The 25,389-nt window shown below is 44.8% G+C and overlaps 1 protein-coding gene across 3 annotated transcripts in view; it reads left to right on the forward strand.

Moving 5' to 3' along the window:
- Positions 1 to 23,657, forward strand: part of CAPN10 (calpain 10) — a 53,185-nt gene extending 29,528 nt beyond the window's left edge. The window contains exons 10-14 of one of the 3 annotated variants that reach the window (XM_039347220.1): positions 209 to 411; positions 2,502 to 2,757; positions 6,130 to 6,335; positions 7,622 to 7,667; positions 23,224 to 23,657. In XM_039347220.1, coding sequence (XP_039203154.1) covers positions 209 to 411; positions 2,502 to 2,757; positions 6,130 to 6,335; positions 7,622 to 7,667; positions 23,224 to 23,250 — 738 coding nt within the window. In that variant the 3' untranslated portion in view covers positions 23,251 to 23,657. Of the gene's footprint in view, positions 1 to 208; positions 412 to 2,501; positions 2,758 to 6,129; positions 6,336 to 7,621; positions 7,668 to 13,385; positions 13,427 to 17,109; positions 17,497 to 23,223 lie in introns of those variants that run through there. The other 2 variants (XM_039347222.1, XM_039347219.1) reach the window with 2 other exon arrangements.
- Positions 23,658 to 25,389: the final 1,732 nt, after the last annotated feature.

Genomic DNA, 25,389 nt, shown 5'->3' on the forward strand with positions numbered 1-25,389 from the left:
AAACCGGATGCAGTATTCCAAGTGTGGCCTTAACAAGGCCTTGTAAACTTCATGTGTATTTTGTTACTAGTGTATATTTGTAGATAGTATATGATAAACCACCCTTTAATACAAGCCACTGTTTACTGTATTTATTCCTGGGTTTACCTCAGCGTGATAAGACCGTGCATGCTCTGGCACAGCTCTCTGCTGCTCTCTTGCCTTCCAGATTGAGAAGAAGCAGTTCAACCTTCCCAAGACCCTCTCGGCTCCCCCAGTTGTGAGCACGGCCTGTCATTCCTTCAACCGAGAGGTACACCTCCGTTGTGACCTGTCTCCTGGATACTACCTGGTGGTGCCCAGCACTTTCCTGAATAACACTGAAGGGAACTTCCTGCTCCGGGTCTTCTCCAGCGGAAGAATTTCTCTCAGGTACCCCCCCAGGGTGGGCGAGGGCGGAACTGGGAAAGAGGCAGGCGGACCCTTGAATCGGGAGAAGCTACAGGCAGGTCCTCGGCTTGCGAGCACAACGGGGCCCGAAATTTTAGTGGTTAAGTGAGACATTGGTTTCGTCCCATTTTACGACCTTTCTCGCCACAGCAGTTAAGGCAAATCCCTGCATTTCTTAAACCAGTGACACGGTTGTTAAGCGAATCCGGCCTCCTCGTTGATGGTTTCTTGTCACAAGAGGAGGTCACAAAAAGGGATCACATGATCCCGGGATACAGCAACCGTCACAAATAGGAATCAGTTGCCACATATTTGATCACTGCTGCAATAGTTTGTAAGTGTGGGGGGGAAAGGCCGCAGGTCACTTTTTTCAGTGGCGTCCGTGGTCACTTTGAACGGTCACTAAATGAACGGTTGTAAATCAAGGGCTCCCTGTACAGTAACTCTGACAAGAAAAGCCTCATAGTAGATAAACTTTTTTTCATAATAATAATAATGATGATGATGATGATGATGGAAGGGACCTTGGAGGTCATCGAGTCCAACCCCCTGCTGAGGCAGGAAACCCTACACCATTTCGGACAAATGGCTGTCCAGTCTCTTCCAAAAACTTCCAGTGTTGGAGCATTCACCGCTTCTGGAGGCAGGTTATTCCACTGGTTAATTGTTCTAACTGTCAGGAAGTTTCTCCTTAGTTCTAGGTTGCTTCTCTCCTTTTTTTTTTTGTAAAAATTTTTATTTTCAATTTTACAATACATAACAATCTTACAAATTACCTCAGATAAAAAATAAAACAAATTGATACACACCACATTCGGTCTTGCCCGCCCATTTCCCCCCAAACCGCATCCCACCTGAAACCAACTTACTTCTTTCCCTCTTTTTCTTCACTCACCCCTCTCCTCCCTCACCTCCACCTTCCTACTTACTTCTCCCCTTCTTCTTCTCCCTCTTGATGCGGTCCAGGGGAAATGCCCGAGCAGTTCCTCTCTCAAAATTAAAACATTAATATTATACACAATAAGACTATTTCTACTTTATCTGAACTACTTATGACAGTTGCAATGTCTCGAGGGTGACGTGATCCCCTTTCACAACCTTCTGGCAAGCAAAGTCAATGAGGAAGCCAGATTCACTTCACAACTGTGTTACTAACTTAACATCTGCAGGGATAAGAAAGGTCATAAGATGGAGACAAACTCACTTCATAACTATCTTGTTTAGCCATAGAAATGTTGGGCTCAGTTGTGGTCATAATAATAAAGTTGGAAGGGACCTTGGAGGTCATCTAGTCCAACCCCCTGCTCAGGCAGGAAACCCTATACCAATGGTTCTCAACCTTTTTAATGCCGCGACCCCCAACCGGTCGTAAGTCGAGGACTACTCAACTGGTTGTAAGTCGAGGACTACTCAACTGGTGCAGCACCGTTTTCAGAATGGGACTTTTGGCGGGCTCAGCAGGGCAGAGACAGCCTGGACAATTCCTATTGGCTTTTGAAAGCCAATAGAATTAGACTCTATTCAAGAGAGTCTGTTCTATTGGCTTTCAAAAGCCAATAGAATAAAAGGGAGTAGCATAGCTAAGGAAAAGGGGGAAAAAAATGGCGGACTGTGTTGTTTGGCGACCCCCGTGAAATGGTCGTTCGACCCCAAATGGGGTCCCGACCCACAGGTTGAGAACCACTGCCCTACACCATTTCGGACAAATGGCTGTCCAGTCTCTTCTTACAAACCTCCAGTGTTGGAGCATTCACCGCTTCTGGAGGCAGGTTGTTCCACTGGTTAATTGTTCTAACTGTCAGGAAGTTTCTCCTTAGTTCCAGGTTGCTTCTCTCTTTGGTCAGTTTCCATCCGTTGCTTCTTGTCCTGCGTTCAGGCGCTTTGGAGAAGAGCTTGACTCCCTCTTCTTTGGGGCAGCCCCTGAGATATTGGAACACTGCTATCATGTCCCCCCTCATCCTTCTCTTCATTAAACTAGACATACTCAATTCCAGCAACCGTTCCTTGTATGTTTTAACCTCCAGTCCCCTGATCATCTTTGTTGCTCTTCTCTGTACTTGGTCTCTTGCCAGTGAGATCAAGCTGTCTGTGCTGGACAACACCATCCACGAAGAATTCCCGGGAGGCGAGTGGGAGACGGCGCAGCTGGAGGGATCGTGGAAAAAAGGCCACAGTGCCGGAGGCAGCCGGAACTTCCCTTCCTTCCATACCAATCCTTGCTTCCCTTTGTCGGTTCCTGCCGGGTTGGGACAAAGAAGCATCAAGGTCTCTCTCCATCAGCACTGCCCGGATAACAAGTGCCGTCCAATTGGGTTTCATATCTTCCAGGTAATATTTAGGTTCACACTCGCTGATTGAATCACACCAGCGTCCGCCCCACAGGGGCTTTTTTTCAGGAGGCAACTGGACTCTCTTGTTTTTCTTTTGAAGGCGTTTCGCTTCTCATCCCGGAAGCTTTTTCAGCTCTGACTGGATGGTGGGGAATTGAAAGATTTATACTGCTTGCAGACAGCTGGTCATTTGCCTTCTTTCAGAGAGTCGTTGAGGCCACTTGAAGGTTTACCTGTGTCGTCAGGGTTACCTGAGTGGTGCAAATGGGTGTGGAGCCTTCTTGGAACGGCTGAAAGGACCGTGTTGTAGACTGGAGATAGATGGTGTCATATCCCTCCCCTCTGTTGAGAGAGGGCTGTTCAAGTTTGACATAGGCCTCCAGGTGGCTTTAACGACCCTCTGAAAGAATGCAAATGACCAGCCGTCTGCAAGGAATATAAAGAAGCAAGGAAGCTTCTTCAGCTCTGACTGGATGGTGGGGAATGGAAAGATTTATATTGCTTGCAGACAGCTGGTCATTTGCCTCTTTTCAGAGAGTTGTTGAGGCCACCTGGAGGTTTTATCTGTGTCCTCAGGGTCATCTGAGCATTGCAAACAGGTGTGGAGCCTTCTTGGCACTGTCGAAAGGACTCTGTTGTAGATGGGAGATAGATGGCATCGTATCCCTCCCCCTCAACATAGATGACCTCCAAGTGGCCTCAACGGCGATTCTCAGTCGTCCAGGTCATGGTTGTCCCACAGGTGCCTTTTCAGGAGGCAACTGGACTTTCTTGTTTTCCTTTTGAAGACATTTCGCTTCTCATCCCAGAAGCTTCTTCAGCTCTGACTGGAGGGTGGAGAATGGAAGGATTTATACTCCTTGCAGACAGCTGGTCATTTGCCTCCTTTTAGAGAGTCGTTGAAGCCACTTGGAGGTTTACCTGTGTCCTCAGGATCACCTGAGTGATGCAAATGGGTGTGTGGAGCCTTCTTGGCTGCAGGATGTTTTCTGCCCTTTGTCCCTTCACTGTTGAAGACGCGCACACAGGCTGTTGGGGATGAGTCCACGTTGTCCGCATCTCAAACTGAAGCGCAAATGGTTTCCCATAGTCTGCAGTGTTTCTCGAAATCCATTCATGTTCCTGCACCATTTGAAGGGTGTTCCTCCCAAAGTGCACAGCTAAATGTCTATCCTGCATCCAAGAAGGCTCCACACCCATTTGCTCTACGCAGGTGATCCCGAGGAGACAGGTCAACCTCCAAAGGGCCTCAACCAAACTCTAATACAGTGGTTCTCCACCTGTGGATCGGGACCCCATTTGGGGTCGAACGACTATTTCACGGGGGTCATCAAACAACGCAGTCCGCCAATTTTTTCCCCCTTTTCCTTAGCTGTGCTACTCCCTTTTATTCTATTGGCTTTTTAAAGCCAATAAAATAGACTCTCTTGAATAGAGTCTAATTCTGTTGGCTTTCAAAAGCCAATAGGAATTGTCCAGGCTGTCTCTGCCCTGCTGAGCCCGGCAAAAGTCCCATTCTGCAAACGGTGCTGCACCAGTTGAGTAGTCCTCGACTTATGACCGGTTGAGTAGTCCTCGACTTACGACCGGTTGTGGGTCACAGCATTAAAAAGGTTGAGAACCACTGCTCTAAAAGAAGGCAAATGACCAGCTGTCTGCAAGGAATATAAATCCTTCAATTCCCCACCATTCATCCAGTCAGAGCTGAAGAAGCTTCTTGAATGTGAAGCAATACGTCTTCAAAGAAAAACAACAACAAGAAAGTCCAGTTGCCTCTTGAAAAAAGCATCTTTGGGACAAACATGACCTAGATGATTGAGAATCTCTATGGAGATACACCAGTGTCTCTCAACCGTGGTCACTTGAAGGTGTTCTGGACTTCAACTCCCAGAATTCCCCAGCCAGCATGGCGGTGTTCGTCATAAACATGAGACAGTTGCCAAGTATCCAAGTTTTGATCACATCACCGTGGAGATGCTGCCGTGGTCGCAAGTGTGAAAAATGGCCGTAAGTCACTTTTCTCAGCGCTGTCATAACTAAATGAATTGTTTTAAGTCGAGAACTGCCTGAGATTCGCGAACCATCCCATAATCTGGACTTTTCTACTTTGATTCCTCTTCTCCTCAGCATCCTCATCTTTGTTATGGGGAAATACTTGACTGCCCTGTGCACAGGTATTGGTCTGTTTATTCAGACATAACAACGAAACATGTAATCTGTGGTTTTCAAATCAGTTTCGAACCAAGGCTTCAAACCCGGAATGCTAGCTATCTGTGGCCAAGATCTGAGTTCGAGTTCTAAGTCAACCCACCCTTTGATGGAAGGGGTGTCGATGTATTTTATAAGTGTATGGCACCTACAGAGTCATGCAGTCACTGACATATACATTTAGTTTAAATAAAGCATCAGCAAATACACACACACACACACACACACACACACACACACACTCTCACTCTCAACTTACGAACACAATTGAGCCCAAAATTTCTGTTGCTAAGCGAGGTAATTGTTAAGCGAGTTTTGCCCCATGTTACAACCTTTCTTGTCACAAGTGTTAACTGAATCGCTGCAGGTGTTAAGTTAGTAACGTGGTTGTTAAGTGAATCTGGTTTTCCCCATTGAGTTTGTTTGTCAGGAGGTTGCAAAAGGGGATCACGTGACCCCCTGGACAATGCAACAGTCATAAATATGAACCAGTTGCCAAGCGTTCAGATTTTGATCATGTGACCTTGGAGGTGCTGCAAAGCCTAGGCCAGGGGTGGGGAACCTTGGCTCTTTTATGACTCGTGGACTTCAACTCCCAGAATTCCTGAGCGAGCCATGCTGAGGGGAAAGGGAGAGGTTTCCAAGCTGAGCCATGCTGGCTCAGGAATTCTGGGAGTTGAAGTCCACCAGTCATGAAGGGGCCATAGTTCCCCCATGCTGGCTCAGGAATTCTGGGAGTTGAAGTCCACAAGTCATAAAACAGCCAAGGTTGCCTACCTCTGGCCTAGGCCTAGGCCGCTTTATGACTCATGGACTTCAACTCCCAGAATTCCTGAGCCAGCATGGCTCAGCTTGTAAATCTCTCCTTTTCCCCTCAGCATGGCTGGCTCAGGAATTCTGGGAGTTGGAGTCCACGAGTCATCAAAGAGCCAAGGCTGCCTAATATATTAAGATAAAACTATAATAAAATCACGATAATATGGAGCCATAGAGATGTTATAGTTCTTTAATTATAAAATAATTATATTTTTATTTATTTTTTTATTTATGCTTATAATATAATTACACTTACTTTATTACATAATTATAAAGTTATAAAGGCCGTGGATATCCGAAACATAAAATGAGATTATAGGGAAGACTTTTTTTTATTCCTTCTCAGGTTCCCAGTGACAACAACCGGGTGAAAATGCCTTCCACAGCTTTCCTGCAATTGGAGCCGGTAGTTAGTTGCGTGCCTCATTGCTACTCTCAGGAAATAAGTCAGACCTGCCGGCTGCCTTCAGGAAATTACGCCATTGTCCCCTCCACGTACTTGCCTGACACGGAGGGCAGTTTCACGGTGATTGTAGCACGGAAGATAGACAGGTGAGGAGAAAAAAAAAAATGCTTCCTAGCCACTCAGCCATCCAACCTTCTTCAACCATATCTGGCTGCAACTCTTCAGAATTTCATCCAGCCAACCTGGCTGAGAATTTAGGGGATTTTAATTCCAATTTTTTTCTGGAGCACAGCAAGTTGTTTGAAAGCCATTCTAGATCAGAGTTTCTCGGCCTTGGGAGCTTTTAATGTGCATGGACTTTGTCTACCTGCAGGTTGGCTAGGGAATTCTGGGAGTTGCCCAGAATTCCCCAGCCAACCTGCAGGTAGACAAAGGATCTCATTTGATTCTACCCCTGAACAGGAGATTGGACTTGAGGACCCCACTGGGCCTTTTCAAGCCTTAGCTGAGGTATTTGTCATAATCCCTCATTTGTACTTAGTGGATGGATGGACAGATGGAAGGAAGGAAGGAAATTGTGTGAGTGGATGGATGGATGGGAGGAAGCAAGGAAAGATGGATGGAAGAAGGAAGGAAGGAGGGGGAAGAGGGAAGGAAGGAAGAAGGGGGAGGAAAGGAAGGAAGGGTGGATGGAAGGAAGGATAGGAAACAAGGAAAGAGATGGATGGAAGAAGGAAGGAAGGAGAGAGTAGATGAATGGATGGGAGGAAGCAAGGAAAGAGATGGAAGAAGGAAGGAGGGAGGGAAGGAAGGAAGGAAGGAAGGAAGTAAATTGAGTGGATGGATGAATGAATGGGAGGAAGCAAGGAAAGGATGGATGGAAGAAGGAAGGAGAAGGAAGGAAGGAAGGGGAGGAAAGGAAGGAGAGGAGGAAAGAAGGAAGGAGAGTGAGTGGATGGATGGATGGGAGGAAGCAAGGAAAGAAAGATGGATGGAAGAAGGAAAGGAAGGAGAAGGAAGGAAGTGTGATTAGATGGATAGGTGGATGGATGGGAGGAAGCAAGGAAAGAGATGGATGGAAGAAGGAAGGAAGAAAGGGAGGGAAGGAAGGAAGGAAGGAAGGAAGAAAAGAAAGATGGATGGAAGAAGGAAAGGAAGAAGGAAAGAAGGAAGTGTGAGTAGATGGATAGGTGGATGGCAATGACATCCTAAGAGATCATCTTTAGTGCTCCTAAAAAAAATCGCCACTTCCTGCATTTGAACATCGGAGCTGTTATCCTGCGTTCTGCTCTGTGAAGATCCAATGTCCTTTTTCTGCTCTTAGTAATGAAGAAAAAGCCTGAAGCTCCGAGGGATTCTCCAGGGAAGCCCCTGATAGGCCCCATTCTCTGTTTTTGGCTCTTCTCACAAAATTGTGTTTGCTTTTATACAGGAAGAGCATTTGGAGCAAGGAGACTTTGGGGCAAAGACTGCAAGAGGTGAGCCCTTCCTTTGTTTGGGATTTGGCAGCGTGCGGTTCCACCCAGGCAATTTTATCCTTCCAAAGAAAACAACATGCTTGACCGCATTAAGTAACCAAAAAAGTCATTTACCAAAGAGAAATTTTTTTAAAAAGATCAGCAAAGATCAGAATAATAGCGGGTGGGAAAAGGAAATTACAGGCATGTCGAGAAGGGTGCAGCTCCATTGCCACTGTGTTAAAAAAACTGTAAGAGAATAATAATTTTTTTTTAAATTTAAATTTAAATTATTTAAAAGCGCTTCTTTCAAGCCCCCTCCCCCAAAGGACATTTCCACTAGGCCAGGGGTAGGCAACCTTGGGTCTTTTATGACTTGTGGACTTCAACTCCCAGAATTCCTGAGCCAGCATGGCTCAGTGTCAGAATCCAATTATATTTCATCTTTAATTATCAAACATAGAAACTCCCAATTCTGCCTTCTCTGGATTCTGCCATAAGAGGGAGAAAAGGGGGAGAGCAAAGGGGCTTTATGGCCCTCACTTCCTTCAGCACACTTCAAAGGACTGAATGTGTGTTTATTGTGGCCTCTAAGCGTTAACATATCAAAGAAGAGTAATTGCCTTTCATGTAGTTATCTGAAGTCTCCATCCAGACGGAAGAAGAAAGGGGATGGAATTGTGATACTTGAAACTATCACTGGAAGGGGGGTTGATTGGGTGGGACTACTGGGGAACCCCTTAAAACCTTGAATGGGAGAGCTTGAACCCCAAGTCCTGTCTAGCATGCCTGCAACCATTTTCTCTTAATAAAGGATTCCTGTTGGAAGAGCTATTCCAAGAGTTCTGTCTTCTTAAGATGCAAAGTGGGGTGGGTCCTTACATTAGACAGGACTTGCAAAATTAATCCACCTGGAAGGTAGACCCTTGCCGGGGGATTTTGCAAAAATTTACCATGTCAGACAACGAAGCAAGAGAGGGAGAAAACTCCCTGGAAAGAGAGCCGCTGACCCAGTTGGAACCTTGCCAGATGTTGGGATCCGAGAGGCCAGATTTCTCAGAAGAAGAAGTGGTGGAGACACAGGACCACAAGCCTCGCTGGTCGATGGGCGTTGGAAAGAAAAGCGAGTGGGGAAAGGAATCAAGAAAAGTGACCCTGAGACGGGGAACCAAGCAACCAGAATGGAAGCAGGAGATGGAGAAATCCCTGCACGCAAGTGAAGAGGGAGGAAGCTGTATGCCGTACTCAGACTGGATCCTAGAGAGAGCTATTGACCTGATGAAGAGAACTCTCAGCTCCCTAGGAGAGGAGATTCCTGAGCCCTACGCCCGCCCCAGTTCCTGGAGCCACAAAGGGAGAGACACCGAGGGGGACGTGGAACCTGCAACCCCAGGGACATTTACTGATCCAGGAGCTCCCACCCCCTACCGGACCACAGATGGAAATCTGGACGGAAGACACTACCACCCACAATGGAGGCACCGATCCATTCCAAGACGTCCACCGTTGGAGGTGAAATTCAAAGGGGAGCCAACACGCTTGGGGTTTTTCCTAACCCAAGTCCTCAGCTACATGGAGGAATATGGGCAGGACATCCCCAGCGACAAAGCCCGCATCCGGATCGTGCAATCTGCCCTGGATGGACCAGCTGCAGATTGGGTGGTGAACCTGCATGACTCCAATGCCCCAGAACTCAGTAACTTCAACCGTTTCATGTCCTCGTTGAGAAGACGATTTGAAGACCCCCTGGCTGATCGCAAAGCCCGTGAAAGAATAACAACGATGAGGCAGGGCAAACGCCCAGTGGCTGAGTATACACAAGAATTCCGAGCCATTGCCAGCAAACTGAATTGGCCAGAAGACATCCTCCTTGGCCGTTTCAAAGACGGACTAAACTATGATCTATATGATGCTTGCCTGCCCCGAGGAGACCCACATCGACTTGAGGAATGGTACGTCTTGGCAGAGGAAGCAGAGATCGACATATTGAAGAGGCATCGCCGAGGAAAACAATGGAGCCGCCCCCCGCCTGAGCTGACACACCAACCGGTGAAATCATCGGATACAGCCAAGAAGCAGATGGGGTGTTTCAAGTGCGGAAGAGAAGGGCATCGAGCTGTAGAATGCCGCTCAAAGGCCCCCCAGCACAACCCAGACAGATCCCCAATCAACAAACCCAGAGGGTATTCAGCTAAGCCAAAAGAAACAGCCATGAAAATGATGGAAATTGCAGAAAACCCCACCTCTGCTCACCAAGGGGAAAGAACTCCAGCCTACACCACAGGGACGGTGGATGCCTCAGATGACAGCTCGGAAGGCGAACCCCTGGTAAGTGGACGCATCACACCCATCTTCAAAACAGTGACTATATTAATCCCCCCCATGCCCGAAGCTGTGAAGGTGAAAGCCTTAATAGACTCTGGCTGCACCCGCTGCCTCATTAGCCCAACACTAGTGGGGAATCTGGGCATCCCATCCAGGAGACTGGAACAACCAATCTCATTTGGCCAGCTAGATGGATCCATAGCAGGGGGGGTGCCAGCTACCCTAGCCACTCTGCCAATACACCTCTCCCTGGGCAACCATGAAGAGGACTTAACGTTTGTGGTGACCCCAGGTATGGAATGCCCAATGATTCTAGGGATGGAATGGTTGAAAAAATGGAACCCCTGGGTAAATTGGAGGACGACAGAAATCAAATTCCCGAAGGGGGACCCTATGGACTTAAAACCCCAAGAGAGGCTACCAGAATCAAGAATAGAAAAAGCATCCATAGGAGAGGAAAAAAGATTAACAGAAATACCAGAGGAATATGGGGACCTTGCTGAAGTCTTCAGTGAGGAGAGGGCGAATGAGCTTCCCCCCCACCGACCCACAGACTGTACCATTGAATTCAAGCCTGGGGCAAAACTCCCGAAGCCCAGATTATACTCCATGAGCCCAAAGGAGAAGGAGGAAATGGAAAGATTTATAAAAAAAAACCTGGAGAGAGGTTTCATTGAACCAGCTAAGCCTAAAGTGGCTGCCCCGGTCCTTTTTAGAGAGAAGAAGGATGGCTCTTTACGTTTATGCGTGGATTATAGGGCCCTGAATACAATCAGTGAAAGCAACCTATACCCGCTGCCCCTCATGAAAGACATGCTGTCACACCTATCGAAAGGGAAAATTTTTTTCTAAACTAGACCTTAAGGGAAGCTTACTATCGCGTGAGAATCAAGGAAGGGGACGAATGGAAGACTGCATTTAACTGCCCCATGGGGTGCTATCAATTCAAAGTCTTGCCATTTGGATTACAAGGGGGCCCTGCAGTCTTTATGCAATTAATCAATGACGTTCTAAGGGAGCACCTGTTTAAGGGGGTCCTTGTTTACTTGGACGACATTCTTATCTTTACCGAAACAAAAGAAGAACACGTCAAACTTGTCAGAGCGGTTTTAAAGAAGCTGCGAGCCGCTCACCTATATGCCAAACTCTCAAAATGCGAATTCCACCAGGAAAGGATAGACTACCTAGGCTATCGCATATCCCCACAGGGCATTGAAATGGACCCAGAGAAGGTCAGAGCAGTATTAGAATGGGCACCACCCCGCACAAGAAAGCAACTACAAAGTTTCCTGGGCTTTGCAAATTTTTACCGCCAATTCATCCCCTCATTTGCACAGATAGCCTTGCCCCTCACCAACTTACTAAAAACGAAGGGAACATCCTCAGTAAAACCTAGCCAGCCACTAACATGGACAATGGAGTGCCAAGCAGCGTTTGAGAGACTAAAGAGACTTTTTTCTGCCGAACCAGTACTAAGGCACCCAGATATGGACAAGCCCTTCATAATACAGGCAGATGCAAGTGATGTGGCAGTGGGGGCTGTGCTATTACAAGAAAATGATGATGCAGTATTGCAACCCTGTGCATATACATCTAAGAAACTCACGGAAACAGAACAGCGCTGGCCCGTATGGGAGAAGGAGGCTTATGGGATACGTTGGGCATTACTCACGTGGCGACAGTTCCTGGAAGGCAACAAAATCCCCTTCCAGGTATGGACTGATCACAAAAATTTAGAAGCCCTGAAAACTTCCAGGAAACTCAATCCCAAACAAGCCCGCTGGTCCCAGCATTTTCACCAATTCCAATTTAAGCTCAAACATTTACCAGGAAGAAAGAACTTCCTGGCAGATGCACTATCTCGCATGCCCCAATATAACAGCGCACGAACCACAGACTCTAGACCAATAATGGCAGAGTCACAACTGGCAGCGCCAGTAACCACAAGAACCCAAGCCAAAATAAAACCACAACTGGACAGCCAAACTGGGATTGAATTCAGAAAAAGTTTGGAAACAGATGATTGGTTCCAGAAAAACAAACATGTGTGCACAATGAGAGACGGATTGCCTTGGGTAGGGGAAAAGTTATATATACCAACAACTCAAAGACTAACTTTCATGCAACTTTGCCATGACACAAAATCAGCAGGGCATTTTGGATTTGTAAAAACTTTACACTTAATTAAACGGCAATTTTGGTGGCCATCAATAAAAAAGGACATAGAAAGTTATGTTGCCAGCTGCCCAACCTGTGCATCAGCAAAGAGGTTGCAAGGGAAATCGCCAGGGCTGTTACAACCAGTGGCAAGTCCCTCAGCCCCCTGGAGGGAAATAGCCATGGATTTTATAGTGGAATTGCCAGAAAGCAATGGGAATACTGTTATCTGGACAGTCACGGACTTATTTTCCAAACAGGTGCACTTTATCCCTTGCCAAAAGATTCCCACTGCAAAGGCCTTAGCAAAACTTTTCATCCAGCACATTTACAGATTGCACGGGGCACCCCAACGCATCATCTCTGATAGGGGAGTGCAATTTACGTCTGCATTTTGGAAGGAATTTTTATCCCTCTTAGGGACCACTCAGGGATTGACATCTAGCCACCACCCTCAAGGAGATGGACAAGCGGAACGGTGCCAGTCGGTACTTGAGCAATATTTGAGATGTTTTTTAAATTTCCAACAGAGTGATTGGACGGACTTACTTCCTTTTGCAGAAGTTGCCTACAATAATGCAGTCCACTCCAGCACAGGCTACACTCCTTTTCAAATAGCCAACGGCCAAAGTTTCAACCCTATGCCAGAGTTAACCCCAAAAGAACCAACGATCCCTTCACTGAAAGAATGGATGGAAAACCTACAAAACACCTGGCCAATAGTCAGAAAATCACTAGATGAAGCTAGGCGGGCATACAAAGCACAAGCCGATAAAAAAAGGGTTGAGCCTACACCATTCATTATAGGAGAAATGGTGTACTTATCTACAAAATACCTAAAGTCCCTACAGCCCTGTAAAAAACTTGGACCAAAATATATAGGACCTTTTCCAATTAAAAGGATCATAAATCCAGTAACAGTAGAATTAGAATTACCCAAAAACCTCAGGCAAATACACCCAGTTTTTCATTGCAGCTTGCTGAAAAGAGAGCATCAGTCACCTCTACGGCCAAAAATCCCCCCCCCACCACCTCCAATCATGGTGGAGGGGGAACAACACTTCGAAATAAAAGAGATCCTTGACTCTAGGAGATATCATGGAACAACTCAGTACCTAGTTGCCTGGAAACACCTCCCTGCCTCACAAAATGAGTGGGTCCATAAACGTCACGTCAGAGCCCCGAAGCTATTGAAGAAGTTTCACACAGAGTATCCTAACAAGCCTAACTAAATTTTTTACTTGTGTTTTCTTTCAGGTGGATCTCTCTTATTGTTAAGAGGGGCCGGATGTCAGAATCCAATTATATTTCATCTTTAATTATCAAACATAGAAACTCCCAATTCTGCCTTCTCTGGATTCTGCCATAAGAGGGAGAAAGGGGGAGAGCAAAGGGGCTTTATGGCCCTCACTTCCTTCAGCACACTTCAAAGGACTGAATGTGTGTTTATTGTGGCCTCTAAGCGTTAACATATCAAAGAAGAGTAATTGCCTTTCATGTAGTTATCTGAAGTCTCCATCCAGACGGAAGAAAGAAGAAAGGGGATGGAATGGTGATACTTGAAACTATCACTGGAAGGGGGGTTGATTGGGTGGGACTACTGGGGAACCCCTAAAACCTTGAATGGGAGAGCTTGAACCCCAAGTCCTGTCTAGCATGCCTGCAACCATTTTCTCTTAATAAAGGATTCCTGTTGGAAGAGCTATTCCAAGAGTTCTGTCTTCTTAAGATGCAAAGTGGGGTGGGTCCTTACACTCAGCTTGGAAACCTCTCCCTTTCCCCTCAACGTGGCTGGCTCAAGAATTCTGGGAGTTGAAGTCCACAAGTCATAAAAGGGCCAAGTTTGAAGACCCCTGGTTTAGTGTATAAGCCAGGGGTAGGCAACTTGGCTCTTTTATGGCTCGTGGACTTCAACTCCCAGAATTCCTGAGCCAGCATGTCTCAGCTTGGAAACCTCTCCCTTTCCCCTCAGCATGGATGGCTCAGGAATTCTGGGAGTTGAAGTCCACGAGTCATAAAAGGGCCAAGGTTGCCTAGCCCTGGCCTAGGCTAAACCTTTGGCACATTTGAGTCTGTCTCGGGAATTTTTGGCCCTTCTATAATTAAGGACTTTTTTCCCTTTTAGCCCAAACCTGGGGGGAAAAAAATATAGAAAGTAAAACATTTCACACCTTCTTGCTCAGAAGTCCAGAAATACAAAACTTATACTGCATACTTTTTGCAAGTCTGAAATATATTGAGCTACAGGGAATCCTCGACTTACGACATTTCATTGAGTGACGGTTCAAAGTTACAACGGTATTAAAAAAAATGACTTAACGATCGTTTTTCACACAGCTGTTGCAACATCACCTGATTCAAATTCGAACACTTGGCAATTGATTCATATTTATGACAATTGCACCGTCCTGGGGGCTGTGTGATCCCCTTTTGCGACCTTTTGACAAGCAAAGTCAATGGGGAAGCCAGATAATCTAATAAGCCAACTAAGCATGGAGATTTGAGATTGGCAACACCTGGGGGGGTGGTTGCTGGCTCTCTTCATCTTTTTTTACCTTTATATATTTTTGTATCTCGTCAGACTCACTTACACAGTGAGATGGACAATGTATAAATTCGATCAGTGAATGCGCTATCGTGATGCCTATTTTGCAAACAATTCTCCTGTAAGTGCCTCATGCTATAGGAATCCACTACTTTCCTGCCTGGCCCACAGTAAGCGAATTTTTTTAAAAAATTCCCCTTTCTGCTCCTCATTTCAGAACATTCCCCTGGCTTCTCTTTCGCTCTTCCCATTTCTTTTTTCATTTAAAAAGCAATAAAATAGGCTTTTTAAATTTACGAGCCTATGAGTTTATGAGCAAGATCACAAGGCTTTTTTTATTGGGCCTGCTAAAACTTCCAAAAGAAATGCCAGGGAAAGGGGGGGGGGGGAACAGAAAACGAAGCAGAAAACATTCCTGATAATTTTGAATTCTTTCTTAGAATCATGGAGGTAAAGATTAAAAGGACTTTGAGATCATCTAATCCAGTTGCTTGCTCTGGGCAAGAATTTACTAGAGAAGCTTCATTTTGCTTTTTGACTTATTCTTTGGGGTCTGATTCACATCACACACACTTTAAGCTCGCTTAAAACTGTCTCAATTAGCAACAGAAATTTTGGGCTCCAATGCCGTCATAAGTCGTGGATTACCTGTAAATAAACAAATGTGCTGTTCTGTTTCTTACTCACACAGTGGGTAAATTCCCATTGCATCCTGAATCAGCTACTTTCTTGACTGCTTGATCTGACGCCCGTAAGAAGCTAACTGAGTAGTTGCCTAAAACAATATTTCTCAACCTTTGCAGTTTTAACATGTGGTGATTTCAGCTCCAGTAATTGCCCAGCTAGCATATCTCAACTACAGCTCTCAAAATTTCCCAACTGGCTCAGGAATTCTGAAGTTGAAATCCTTGCAGATGATCCTCAATTTATAACCCACAGTTGGGATGGGAATTTTGGTCGTTAAGTCACAACAGTTGTAAGTTCAGGCCCCCACATGACTGGATCCCATTTTGACGATTGTGCTGATTCCCCAGCCAGCCACGGAAAGCTTTAGAAGGAAACAAAATTTGTTTCAGGTAAGTTGAAATAATTCCAAATGTACGTTGGATCTTGGAGTTTCTTGGGTTAGAGCAGAGGTGGGGAATGATGGCTCCTTTATGACCTGTGGACTTCAACTCCCAGAATTCCTAAGCCAGCCATGGCTGTCCCAGGAATTCTGGGAGTTGAAGTCCACAGGTTGTAAAAAGGACGGGCAATTATGGCCCCTTTATGACGTATGGACTTCAACTGCCAGAATTCCTGACCTAGCCATGTGTCAACGGTGCTAATATTGATTATTCTTGCTTTGACAAAATATGCCGAACTGTCTGGTATTTTTAGAGTTAATGCAGAGTAGAAGGAGGGAGGAGGGAAAAGCCTATGAAAGGGAAAGGAAGGGAACCTTTGTCCTTCACACTAATTGGAGAATGTAAATCATGACAGCAAAACAGGGAGTGGAAATGCTAGCAAAAATAACTGCTCGGTGGGTGGGGAATTCAGATCTTAGCATTGCCTTTCTTCATGCCTGTGCCGACATTTTGTCACATAAATAAAGAGACTTTTTAGAATAAAATGCCTGGAAGTTCTTTGAGGTGTTTATTAGTCGGAACCATGACACCACGGCTGGCTCAGATATTCTGGGAGTTGAAATCCACAGATCATAAAAGGGCCACAGTTCCCCACCCCTGAATTAGCGGAACATCTATGACTTGTAGCCAATATTTCTATAAAAGTAAATTGAGTGACATCCCAGCTCCAGTTTCTCTCGTGCTGGCTGAGGAATTCTGAGAACTGAAGTCCATAAGTGTTAAAGTCGCCAAGGTTGAGAAATGCTGATTGAGATTCAGAGATTAAAATCTGCATTGAATATCCTCCTGCATCCAATTGGATCCATCACTAAAAGCCTCAATAAGTCTTTTCTCTAATTATCAAATACAGGTAGTCCTCAACTTAACGACCATTGATTTAGTGACCGTTTGAAGTTACAACAGCACCGAAAAAAGTGACTTAATGACCATTTTTCACACCTTGCAGCATCCCTGGGGTCATTTGTTTAAAATTCGGGTGATCCACTTTACAACTGCAATGAACCGTTTAACGATTGTGGCACAACAGTCATAAAATGTGGCACCACTCACGCAACGACTGCCTTGCTTAGCAGTGGAAATTTTTGGCCTCGGTTACAATTGTAAGCTGAGGACTGTCTGTATATTGTTAAGAATTCTTTTGCTTCTCATTTTTCTTGGATAAGATGAGTATCTCAAGCTTCTGTGTCAAAATTCCTGTTCTGTAAAAAAACAACATCCTGAAGTCGATAACCTATTTTATTTTTCTTTGTGGCTTACTCAAGTTATTTGTTTTTAATCTCTTCCTTTCCCCTCCTCTCGGTTTCTGCAGGTGTCTTTCAAGGCTGTGATGAAAATGTAATTTGGAATCGGCGCTTTTGCTGTAGGCAGATATAACGGAGACCTTTAAAAGGACGCCCAACTTGTTTTAGTTTAAACTGAAATCATTCCAAATGTATGTTGGACCTCAGAGCTTCTTGGGTTAAGAGGAACATCTGTGACTTTTAACCAGCTTTTCTGTAGGAACAAACTTGAGCAACATCCCAGCTCAAGTTTCCCTCCCATTTATTATTATTATTTTTTTTTAAAAAATATGTATCTGAATTTCAAATAATGTGGAAATCTTCAAAATTTCTTCCTGTTTTTGCCTGCGTCTGTATTCCTTTCTTTTTTTTCATTCCGGCCACCTTTAAACATCAATGAAAATTTATGTACATGTGATGGTGTTCACATTGGTTTTTGGTCCGTGGCGATAATATTCCCTCCGTGTGGTGTACGTGCTTAATATTTCCATAGTGATCGGCACTTCTGCAGAAGGATACATTTGCCAACGAAAACAGAAGGAATGATGGTAGAAAAAGACGAGATTGTAAGTTTCAGAAAGTTTTAAGAAGCAAAAGGTTGGGATGTGCTACAGTTGGTGCTTTGGCTATCAAAAATAGTTTGAATTTGAACTATTCCACTTTTCCTCTCTGGCCTCATCTTGAGTTGAAAAATGAGATGTTTTGATTATTTACGAAGTGTTTTGGGCTCAAAAGTGAGGGTTTTTGAATATGAACCAAAGACGCTTTGAGCTGGAAATATTTCCTAAACCAGGGGTAGGCAACCTTGGCTCTTTTATGACTCGTGGACTTCAACTCCCAGAATTCCTGAGCCAGCCATGCTGAGGGGAAAGGGAGAGGTTTCCAAGCTGAGCCATGCTGGCTCAGGAATTCTGGGAGTTGAAGTCCACGAGTCATAAAGCGGCCTAGGCCTAGGCCAGAGGTAGGCAACCTTGGCTTCAACTCCCAGAATTCCTTAGCCAGCATGGCTCAGCTTGGAAACCTCTCCCTTTCCCCTCAGCATGGCTGGCTCAGGAATTCTGGGAGTTGAAGTCCACGAGTCATAAAAGAGCCAAGGTTCCCCACCCCTGCCCTATATCAGGGGTCCTCAACCTTGGCAACTTTATGACTTGTGGACTTTAACTCCCAGAATTCCTGAGCCAGCATGGCTCAGCTTGGAAACTTCTCCCTTTCTCCTCAGCGTGGCTGGCTCAGGAATTCTGGGAGTTGAAGTCCACGAGTCATAAAAGAGCCAAGGTTGCCACCCGTCTCCTAAACAATCAAGACGTCCTTCTGAAACGCGAGTCAGCCATTTTGTGTTCAAAGAGAGACATTTTTCAGTCAAGAGCGGTCAAAATTAATGGGTTTTGCACACCACCGGTGCTGAGTTCCTCTATTTTGTAAGGCTTGAGAGCAATAAAATTAAGGCATAAATTTGGTTTTCGGTGTTTCTGCGGCTTATGAACATCCGTGTCTGCATGATATGGTCAAAACAGGGTAAGTGAATTTGTGAATTCTGTGGTGTATATAAATGACGTCATTTATCAAAAACTTCAGTTGGGTTATTTGCGCAGGACATCATGGCTTGTGCTGGACTCTTGTCACATGATAGGTCTGCTCTAAACCAGGTTCTGGGCCTGTGTAAACCTGGCCTAGGCCAGCCCAGAGATCCTAGCTCTCCAGATACTTCTGAACTGGCGCATTGTTTCTCCACTGTGGATTTTAGTTCGTCATTTATGTTGCGTTTTTCCTTTTGGGCATCCCCCACACGGTAATTTTAAAGAAATATTCCTTACTGTCAATGTCAAACTCTTACGAGATGTTGTCAAACAGCACGTAGAGCACCTTACATTCCCCACAGGAGCATGACCGAAGTGGGAGACAACATGGCAAATTGGCAGAGAAGAGATTTGTACCACTCAATCTCCCTGATTCTTTGTCCCCTGCTCAGCTCTTAATTTTTATTTATTTATTTATTTATTATGAAATTTATTTGCCACCGATTCTTGTGTCAAATGATAAACGTTCGAATGTTCCCCAAGAAAAAGATGGCCCAGAAATTGAGTTGAACTGATGATTGTTGGAAAAGAATTATGAATGGTCTTTCTTTAGGACAGTGTTTCTCGACCTTGGCAAATTGAAGATGGGTGGACGTCAACTCCCAGAATTCCCCAGCCAGCCTGTGGGATTCTGGGAGTTGAAGTCTACCTGTCTTAAAGTGGCCAAGGTCTTGTGTTGCCAAAGTTGAGAAATACTACTTTAGGGCAAGGATCTTCAAACGTGGACCTTTTATGACTTGTGGACTTCAACTCCCAGAATTCCTCAGCCAGCCTCCATTTTGTTTGTTAGATTTAAGACAGGGGTCTTCAAACTTGACCCTTTATGACTTATGGACTTCAGCTCCCAGAATTCCTCAGCCAGCCTCCATTTTGTTTGTTAGATTTAAGACAGGGGTCTTCAAACTTGACCCTTTATGACTTATGGACTTCAGCTCCCAGAATTCCTCAGCCAGCCTCCATTTTGTTTGTTAGATTTAAGACAGGGGTCTTCAAACTTGGCCCTTTTATGACTTGTAGACTTCATTCCCAGAATTCCTCAGCCAGGCATGTGCCTGGCTGAGGAATTCTGGGAGTTGAAGTCCACAAGTCATAAAAGGGCCAAGTTTGAAGACCCCTGCTTTAGCGTGTGTTTTCTTGACATTTTTTCAACCTCTATCCCGTTTCGTCTCTCTGTTTTCTTCCCCTTTTGTTTCTTTACTTTTTGCCCCTTTTTATTTAAATTTTATCTCTCCATTTCTTTAAGTTTTCCTTTCTTTATTCCAACTTTTTCCTTATATTTGTTATTTAAAGAGAGCTTCATTTACTGGTCAAAGAACATCTGGGAAAAAAAAGTGGTCTGTTTCCCATCCTTGCCAAAAGACATGGTCCCGTTTTTCCCTTTGTTGTCTAGGTAATTGAGAGTTAAAATGCAGCCATTCAGGGAAATAATTTGTGGAAAAGATTATATTCCACGCAATAGGCAAAGATTTTTATGGCGTTTCTGTCAGGAGATGAGCCAGGAGGGTTGGAAAAGTTTTATAAAAGCAATAGGGAGGAAATACGATTTCCAGCAAAATGTAAATCCGGATCATTATTTTGCTATTCCGACTTTTCCTTCTTCCAGTAGCTCATACAGTATTGGTTTCATTTGCCTGAGTATCCTTGGAGAGATTTTTTTTTTTTTTAAATTAAGATTTGGAAAAACTGTTTCGTTTTGTTTCCAAATATGTGAGGTGGTGTTGAAATGTCTTTTGAAATAAAAAAATAAAAATGTGGACTAGCAATATGAAAAAACAAGAGCGGTTTTTTTGGGGGGCGGGGGAACTGTCTGATTTCTGATAATCTCATGTGTTATGTGAGAACATTTGCACGGCAGGTTGATAACATTTGAAGCAGAATGTAAGCAGAATAGCAGAATTGGAAGGGGGGACCTTGGAGATCTTCTAGTCCAGTGGTTCTCAACCTTTTTAATGCCGCGACCCCCAACCGGTTGTAAGTCGAGGACTACCCAACCGGTCGTAAGTCAAGGACTTTCCTTGCCCGGGAGCGCCACACATGCGTGGTGCCGCCCCCTGCGCTGGCCGAGGCGTAGCTGGCAAGCGGCAGAGATGGCGCAGGCCGGCCACCGGCTGGGCCACCAGCTGGCCCAGCCCAAGGGAGGTAAGGCACCCGCCGGGCCCCACGCACGCCAGCATCCCTCCCTGCGCCCGCCGGCCTCCCACCTCCCACCCTGGCCCTCTTTTACTTACATTTTTAGTAGTTGCTCAGCAGGGAGGGGTGGAAGCTTCCAGACAGCTCACCTTCGCTGCAGACAACTTGCAGCACTGTTTGCAGAATGGGACTTTTGGAGGGCTCAGCAGGGCAGAGACAGCCTGGACAATTCCTATTGGCTTTTGAAAGCCAATAGAATTAGACTCTATTCAAGAGAGTCTATTCTATTGGTTTTCAAAAGCCAATAGAATAAAAGAGAGTAGCACAGCTAAGGAAAAGGGGGAAAAATGGCGGACTGGGTTATTTGGTGACCCCCGTGAAATGGTCGTTCGACCCCAAATGGGGTCCCGACCCACAGGTTGAGAACCGCTGTTCTAGTCCAACCCCCTGCTGAAGGAGGAGACCCTAAGCCAATTCAAATAAATGGCTGTCCAATATCTTCTTAAAAACCTCCAGTGTTGGAGCATCCACAACTTCTGGAAGCAGGTTGTTCTAGAGAGTCCTTTATTGCTCTCAATAAAGGTCCCATAAACAGCCCTCCAATGATCCGTAAGGATCCACTCCACACTTTCCTGAAGGCAGCCAGTCCCCCAAACCAGAATTCCCCAACCTTTCCAGGTTGGTGGTCTGGAGGTGGGAAAGAGGGGATGGTTTTGTGGGAGGGGTAGTTTGTGCACACGTGCATGCATGCATGCACACGAGCATCCATTGCATGATGGGCCAAGAGCCCTGCAACGCTCACACAAGGGAGGACCCGAGTGCCTGCAACACTTGCGCACACCAGCCAGCCACTCCCATGGCCGGGTTGCGAATAGGCCACAGACTGGTAGTGGGCTGGGGTCCACAGGTTGGGGACCTCTGCCCCAACAGCCCCTATAATAACAAGTCCACAGACTAGGCCAGGGGTAGGCAACCTTGGCTCTTTTATGACTGGTGGACTTCAACTCCCAGAATTCCTCAGCCAGCATGGCTCAGCTTGGAAACCTCTCCCTTTCCCCTCAGCATGGCTGGCTCAGGAATTCTGGGAGTTGAAGTCCATGAGCCATAAAAGAGCCAAGGTTGCCCTGGGCTAGGAGCATGCTCACAGGGCAAGGTCCAGAGTCCCAGGTCCAGTCCACCCGGCTAAGTGAGTCCATGAGGCAAATGGCAGCCCACAAGGCACGGGCAAGGCACAAGACAAAAAAACGAGACACTCCTCACAGCTAGGCAAGGCAAAAGGCGACAAGGGCTCCTCGAGGCAAGGCAAAAAGGTACGAGTCAAAGCCGTACAGTTGTTCCTGGAAAAGACTAAGTCCCCACGGCTTCTCCTTAAGTCACTCCGCTCCAGTGTTCCTTGTGAGGAGTGGTGGGGCGACCTCCTCCTGACTAGCTTGGCAGCCCTTCTCTGAGCTTGCCTCCGCTCCGCTCTCCGTGCCCTTGGATCGAGCGGGGGAGGCAGCTGTTCCTCATCAGAGGGGATCTGCTGCCTATCAGCCCTACTACCTGTCAGCAGCCGATCCTCCCCTGCGTCTGTGAGGGCACGCAGCTCTCTGTCCGGTCAACCACCTCCCCCAATGCCTGAGGGGCCTGGGACAGCATCGTCCTCAGCCTCTGGTGTCAACGCTGCTAACATTGGATATTCTTGCTTTGACAAAATATGCAGAGCTGTGTGGTATTTTTAGAGTTAACTTAGATGATGCTGGGAGGGGAGGAGAAAGAATGTGTGTGGGGATTAGTCAAGATAAGGAAACTGCAGGCTACAGAGAACCTTTGCCCTTCAAACTGATTAGAGAACGTGATTTATTACAGCAAATTAAGGGAGGGAAATATGCTGGCAAAATATGTGCTCAGGGGAGGGGAATTCAGATCTTGGCATCCTCCATGCTGTGCCGACACTTTGTTACATCATTAAAGACTTTTTAGGATAAACAATGCCTGGAAGTTCTTTGAAGTGTTCCATTCGTCGGAACCATGACACCTGGCCTCTCCAAACAGGCCAAGGGAGACGGGCCATTCACGTCAGACGGTCCCGGTTCCAACTCCTTCTCCAAACTGGGCTCTGATGGGGCCATGCACCTTTCTGGCCACAGTTATTAAGCGAATCACTGCAGCTGTTAAGTTAGTAACGCAATCTGGCTTCCCTCATTGACTTTGCTTGTCAGGAGGTCGCAAAACGGGATCACATGACCCCGGGGGACACTGCAACCGTCATGAATATGAATCAGTTGCCAAGTGTCCGAATTTTGATCACATGACCACAGAAGATGCTGCAATGGCCATGTGAAAAATGAGAAGTCCCTTTTTTCAGTGCTGTGGTAACTTTGAATGGTTACTAAATGAACTGTTGTAAGTCGAGGACCACTGTACCGCGAATGCTAAAACCTCCAAACTTGTCAGATTCTGCCTCAAGCAGCAAGATTTTAGAACTCCTGGTTGGGAATGCTGGGAATTGAAAATCCCCATGTCTTGACCTCTGGAAGAAGAAATGACGAACGATGGCAGAATGAATAGCTGGTAAGTAGACCGGCTCTTCCTTTTTCTCTGTAAATTGCCCTGTGGCACAAAGCATTGTGTGGTATTTTTAGAGTTAACTTAGATGATGCTGGGAGGGGATGATGTCTGATATGATCCATTCTTGTGGATCATATCAGACACTGCCATAAATTCAGCTAAAATAAAAAAACATGAGTATTTATTAAGGAATACAGTCAGGGAAGGGAAGGGAATAAAAGTTATTCTTTTATGATAAGCTGGGTAACTGTGGGAACTGTGGGGGTGGATATTGCCTAAATTATATTAAATATAGCCTCCACCAAAAAGAAAAAAGAGACTCTTTTTAATTACTATCAAAATGGAGAAACCTCAGTCACATTTAAACTGTACACTTATATTGGAAAAGATCTATGAGGCTACTGCAGAAATATGTGCTACAATGAAAAGGTTTACTACAGAACTAAGATCTAGGGATTTCACTTCAATTGTTCAAATTGACGTCCAGGCTATATCTGACTATGGTATAAATCAAAATATATTAGAAGAGGACTCAACAGAGATAAAAGAGGAACTTATTCTATCTTACAAACCTTCCATCTGCAACTTTGAGGAACAGAAGAAGCAAAGACTGAGATTTCAAACTACAAAGCAACGATGCTTCAAGGAGGAGAGCATCTGCAACTTAGAGGAACTGAAGAAGCAAAGACTGAGACTTCAAACTACAAAACAACGACCCTTCAGGGAGGAGATATACAGACGTCTAATGCAGAGGATGGGATTGCTATTATTGCAAAGGCTACCGCAAGCAACAAAGACAGATCTACTGGCTGAAAGGGAAGCGTCCCTATGGAAACCTGCTTGGCACAGGAAAAAAGGCAGAATTAGACTGAAAAGAGAAATTTAAAATTGTGTAATGGATTTAAAGGCAATTTTTGATTTATGGTTTGTTTTAAGGATTATGATTTAGAGTTAGAAGCAAGAAAAAATATAAACATATATATATGAGGGTGATTTTTAGAAAAGATATTTTAAATAGATTAAGAATACTTTCTGGAATAACAGATTTATTTGATGAAAATTATGTATTGGAATTGAAAAAATGTTGATTTTTTTAGATTGGGATGGTTTTAATAATGGAGTGTTTTAACTTAGATGATTTTTTTTGTACAATAACATAGATGTGATAAGGTATGACAATCAATTGGATGAAATTTGAAGTTTCTGTAATGAATTGAAGTGAATTAACATTATTTTTTAATTAAGATAGCTATTGTGTAATGGAAGAAGAAATAAATGAAATTGGTGATAAAAGGAGGGATGAGAGAAATTAAGAACTAGAATATATCTGGAAGGGATACCTGACTTGATAACTTGTTGAGTTAAAGTGAAATTTGATTTTGGTAATTGTAAACTGATAAAGTTTTAAAACAGGTTTAGTAGTAATAGAAATTTAATTTAGAAATGGAATATTTTAAACGTATTATGTTATTTGAGGGAAATAGAAAGGAGACAGTGAATGTATTGAGTTGAGTTGTTTATTTATGTTTTTACTTTGGAATGTCTGATTACCCAAACACCACAGTGTGTCCTGAGTACTTTTTTAAAAAAATTAAAAAACTAATAAAATATTTTCAAAAAAAAGTTATTCTTTTATAAATTGTAGAAATGTAATTGTAGAAATGTAATGCCATTATATGAGACTGTCTATTTAGCACCAATGTACCGTATTTTCCAGTGTATAGGACGACTCAGCGTATAAGATGACTCCCGACTTTGGCACCAATTTCCATGCCTAGAAAGTCATCTTATACGCCAGAAACTACCATAATTTCCGGCGTATAAGATGACTCGGCATATAAGACGACCCCCGACTTCGACGCCAATTTCCATGCTTTAGAAACTCATCTTATATGCCGGAAAATATGGTAACGCTGTAATGCAAGTGTAGCAATGTACTGCCAAATGTGTGAGAAAGTCTGTCTACTGCTTCCTGCCTACAGTATGTAAAGTGACCACAAAAAAGTAATCGGCAAAGACAATGAATTATGACCTACTTGAGTAGAGGTTACA

Source organism: Crotalus tigris, unplaced genomic scaffold, assembly GCF_016545835.1.
Source record: "Crotalus tigris isolate CLP2741 ecotype Arizona unplaced genomic scaffold, ASM1654583v1 scf7180000018055.714482, whole genome shotgun sequence".
Taxonomy (NCBI): domain Eukaryota; kingdom Metazoa; phylum Chordata; class Lepidosauria; order Squamata; family Viperidae; genus Crotalus; species Crotalus tigris.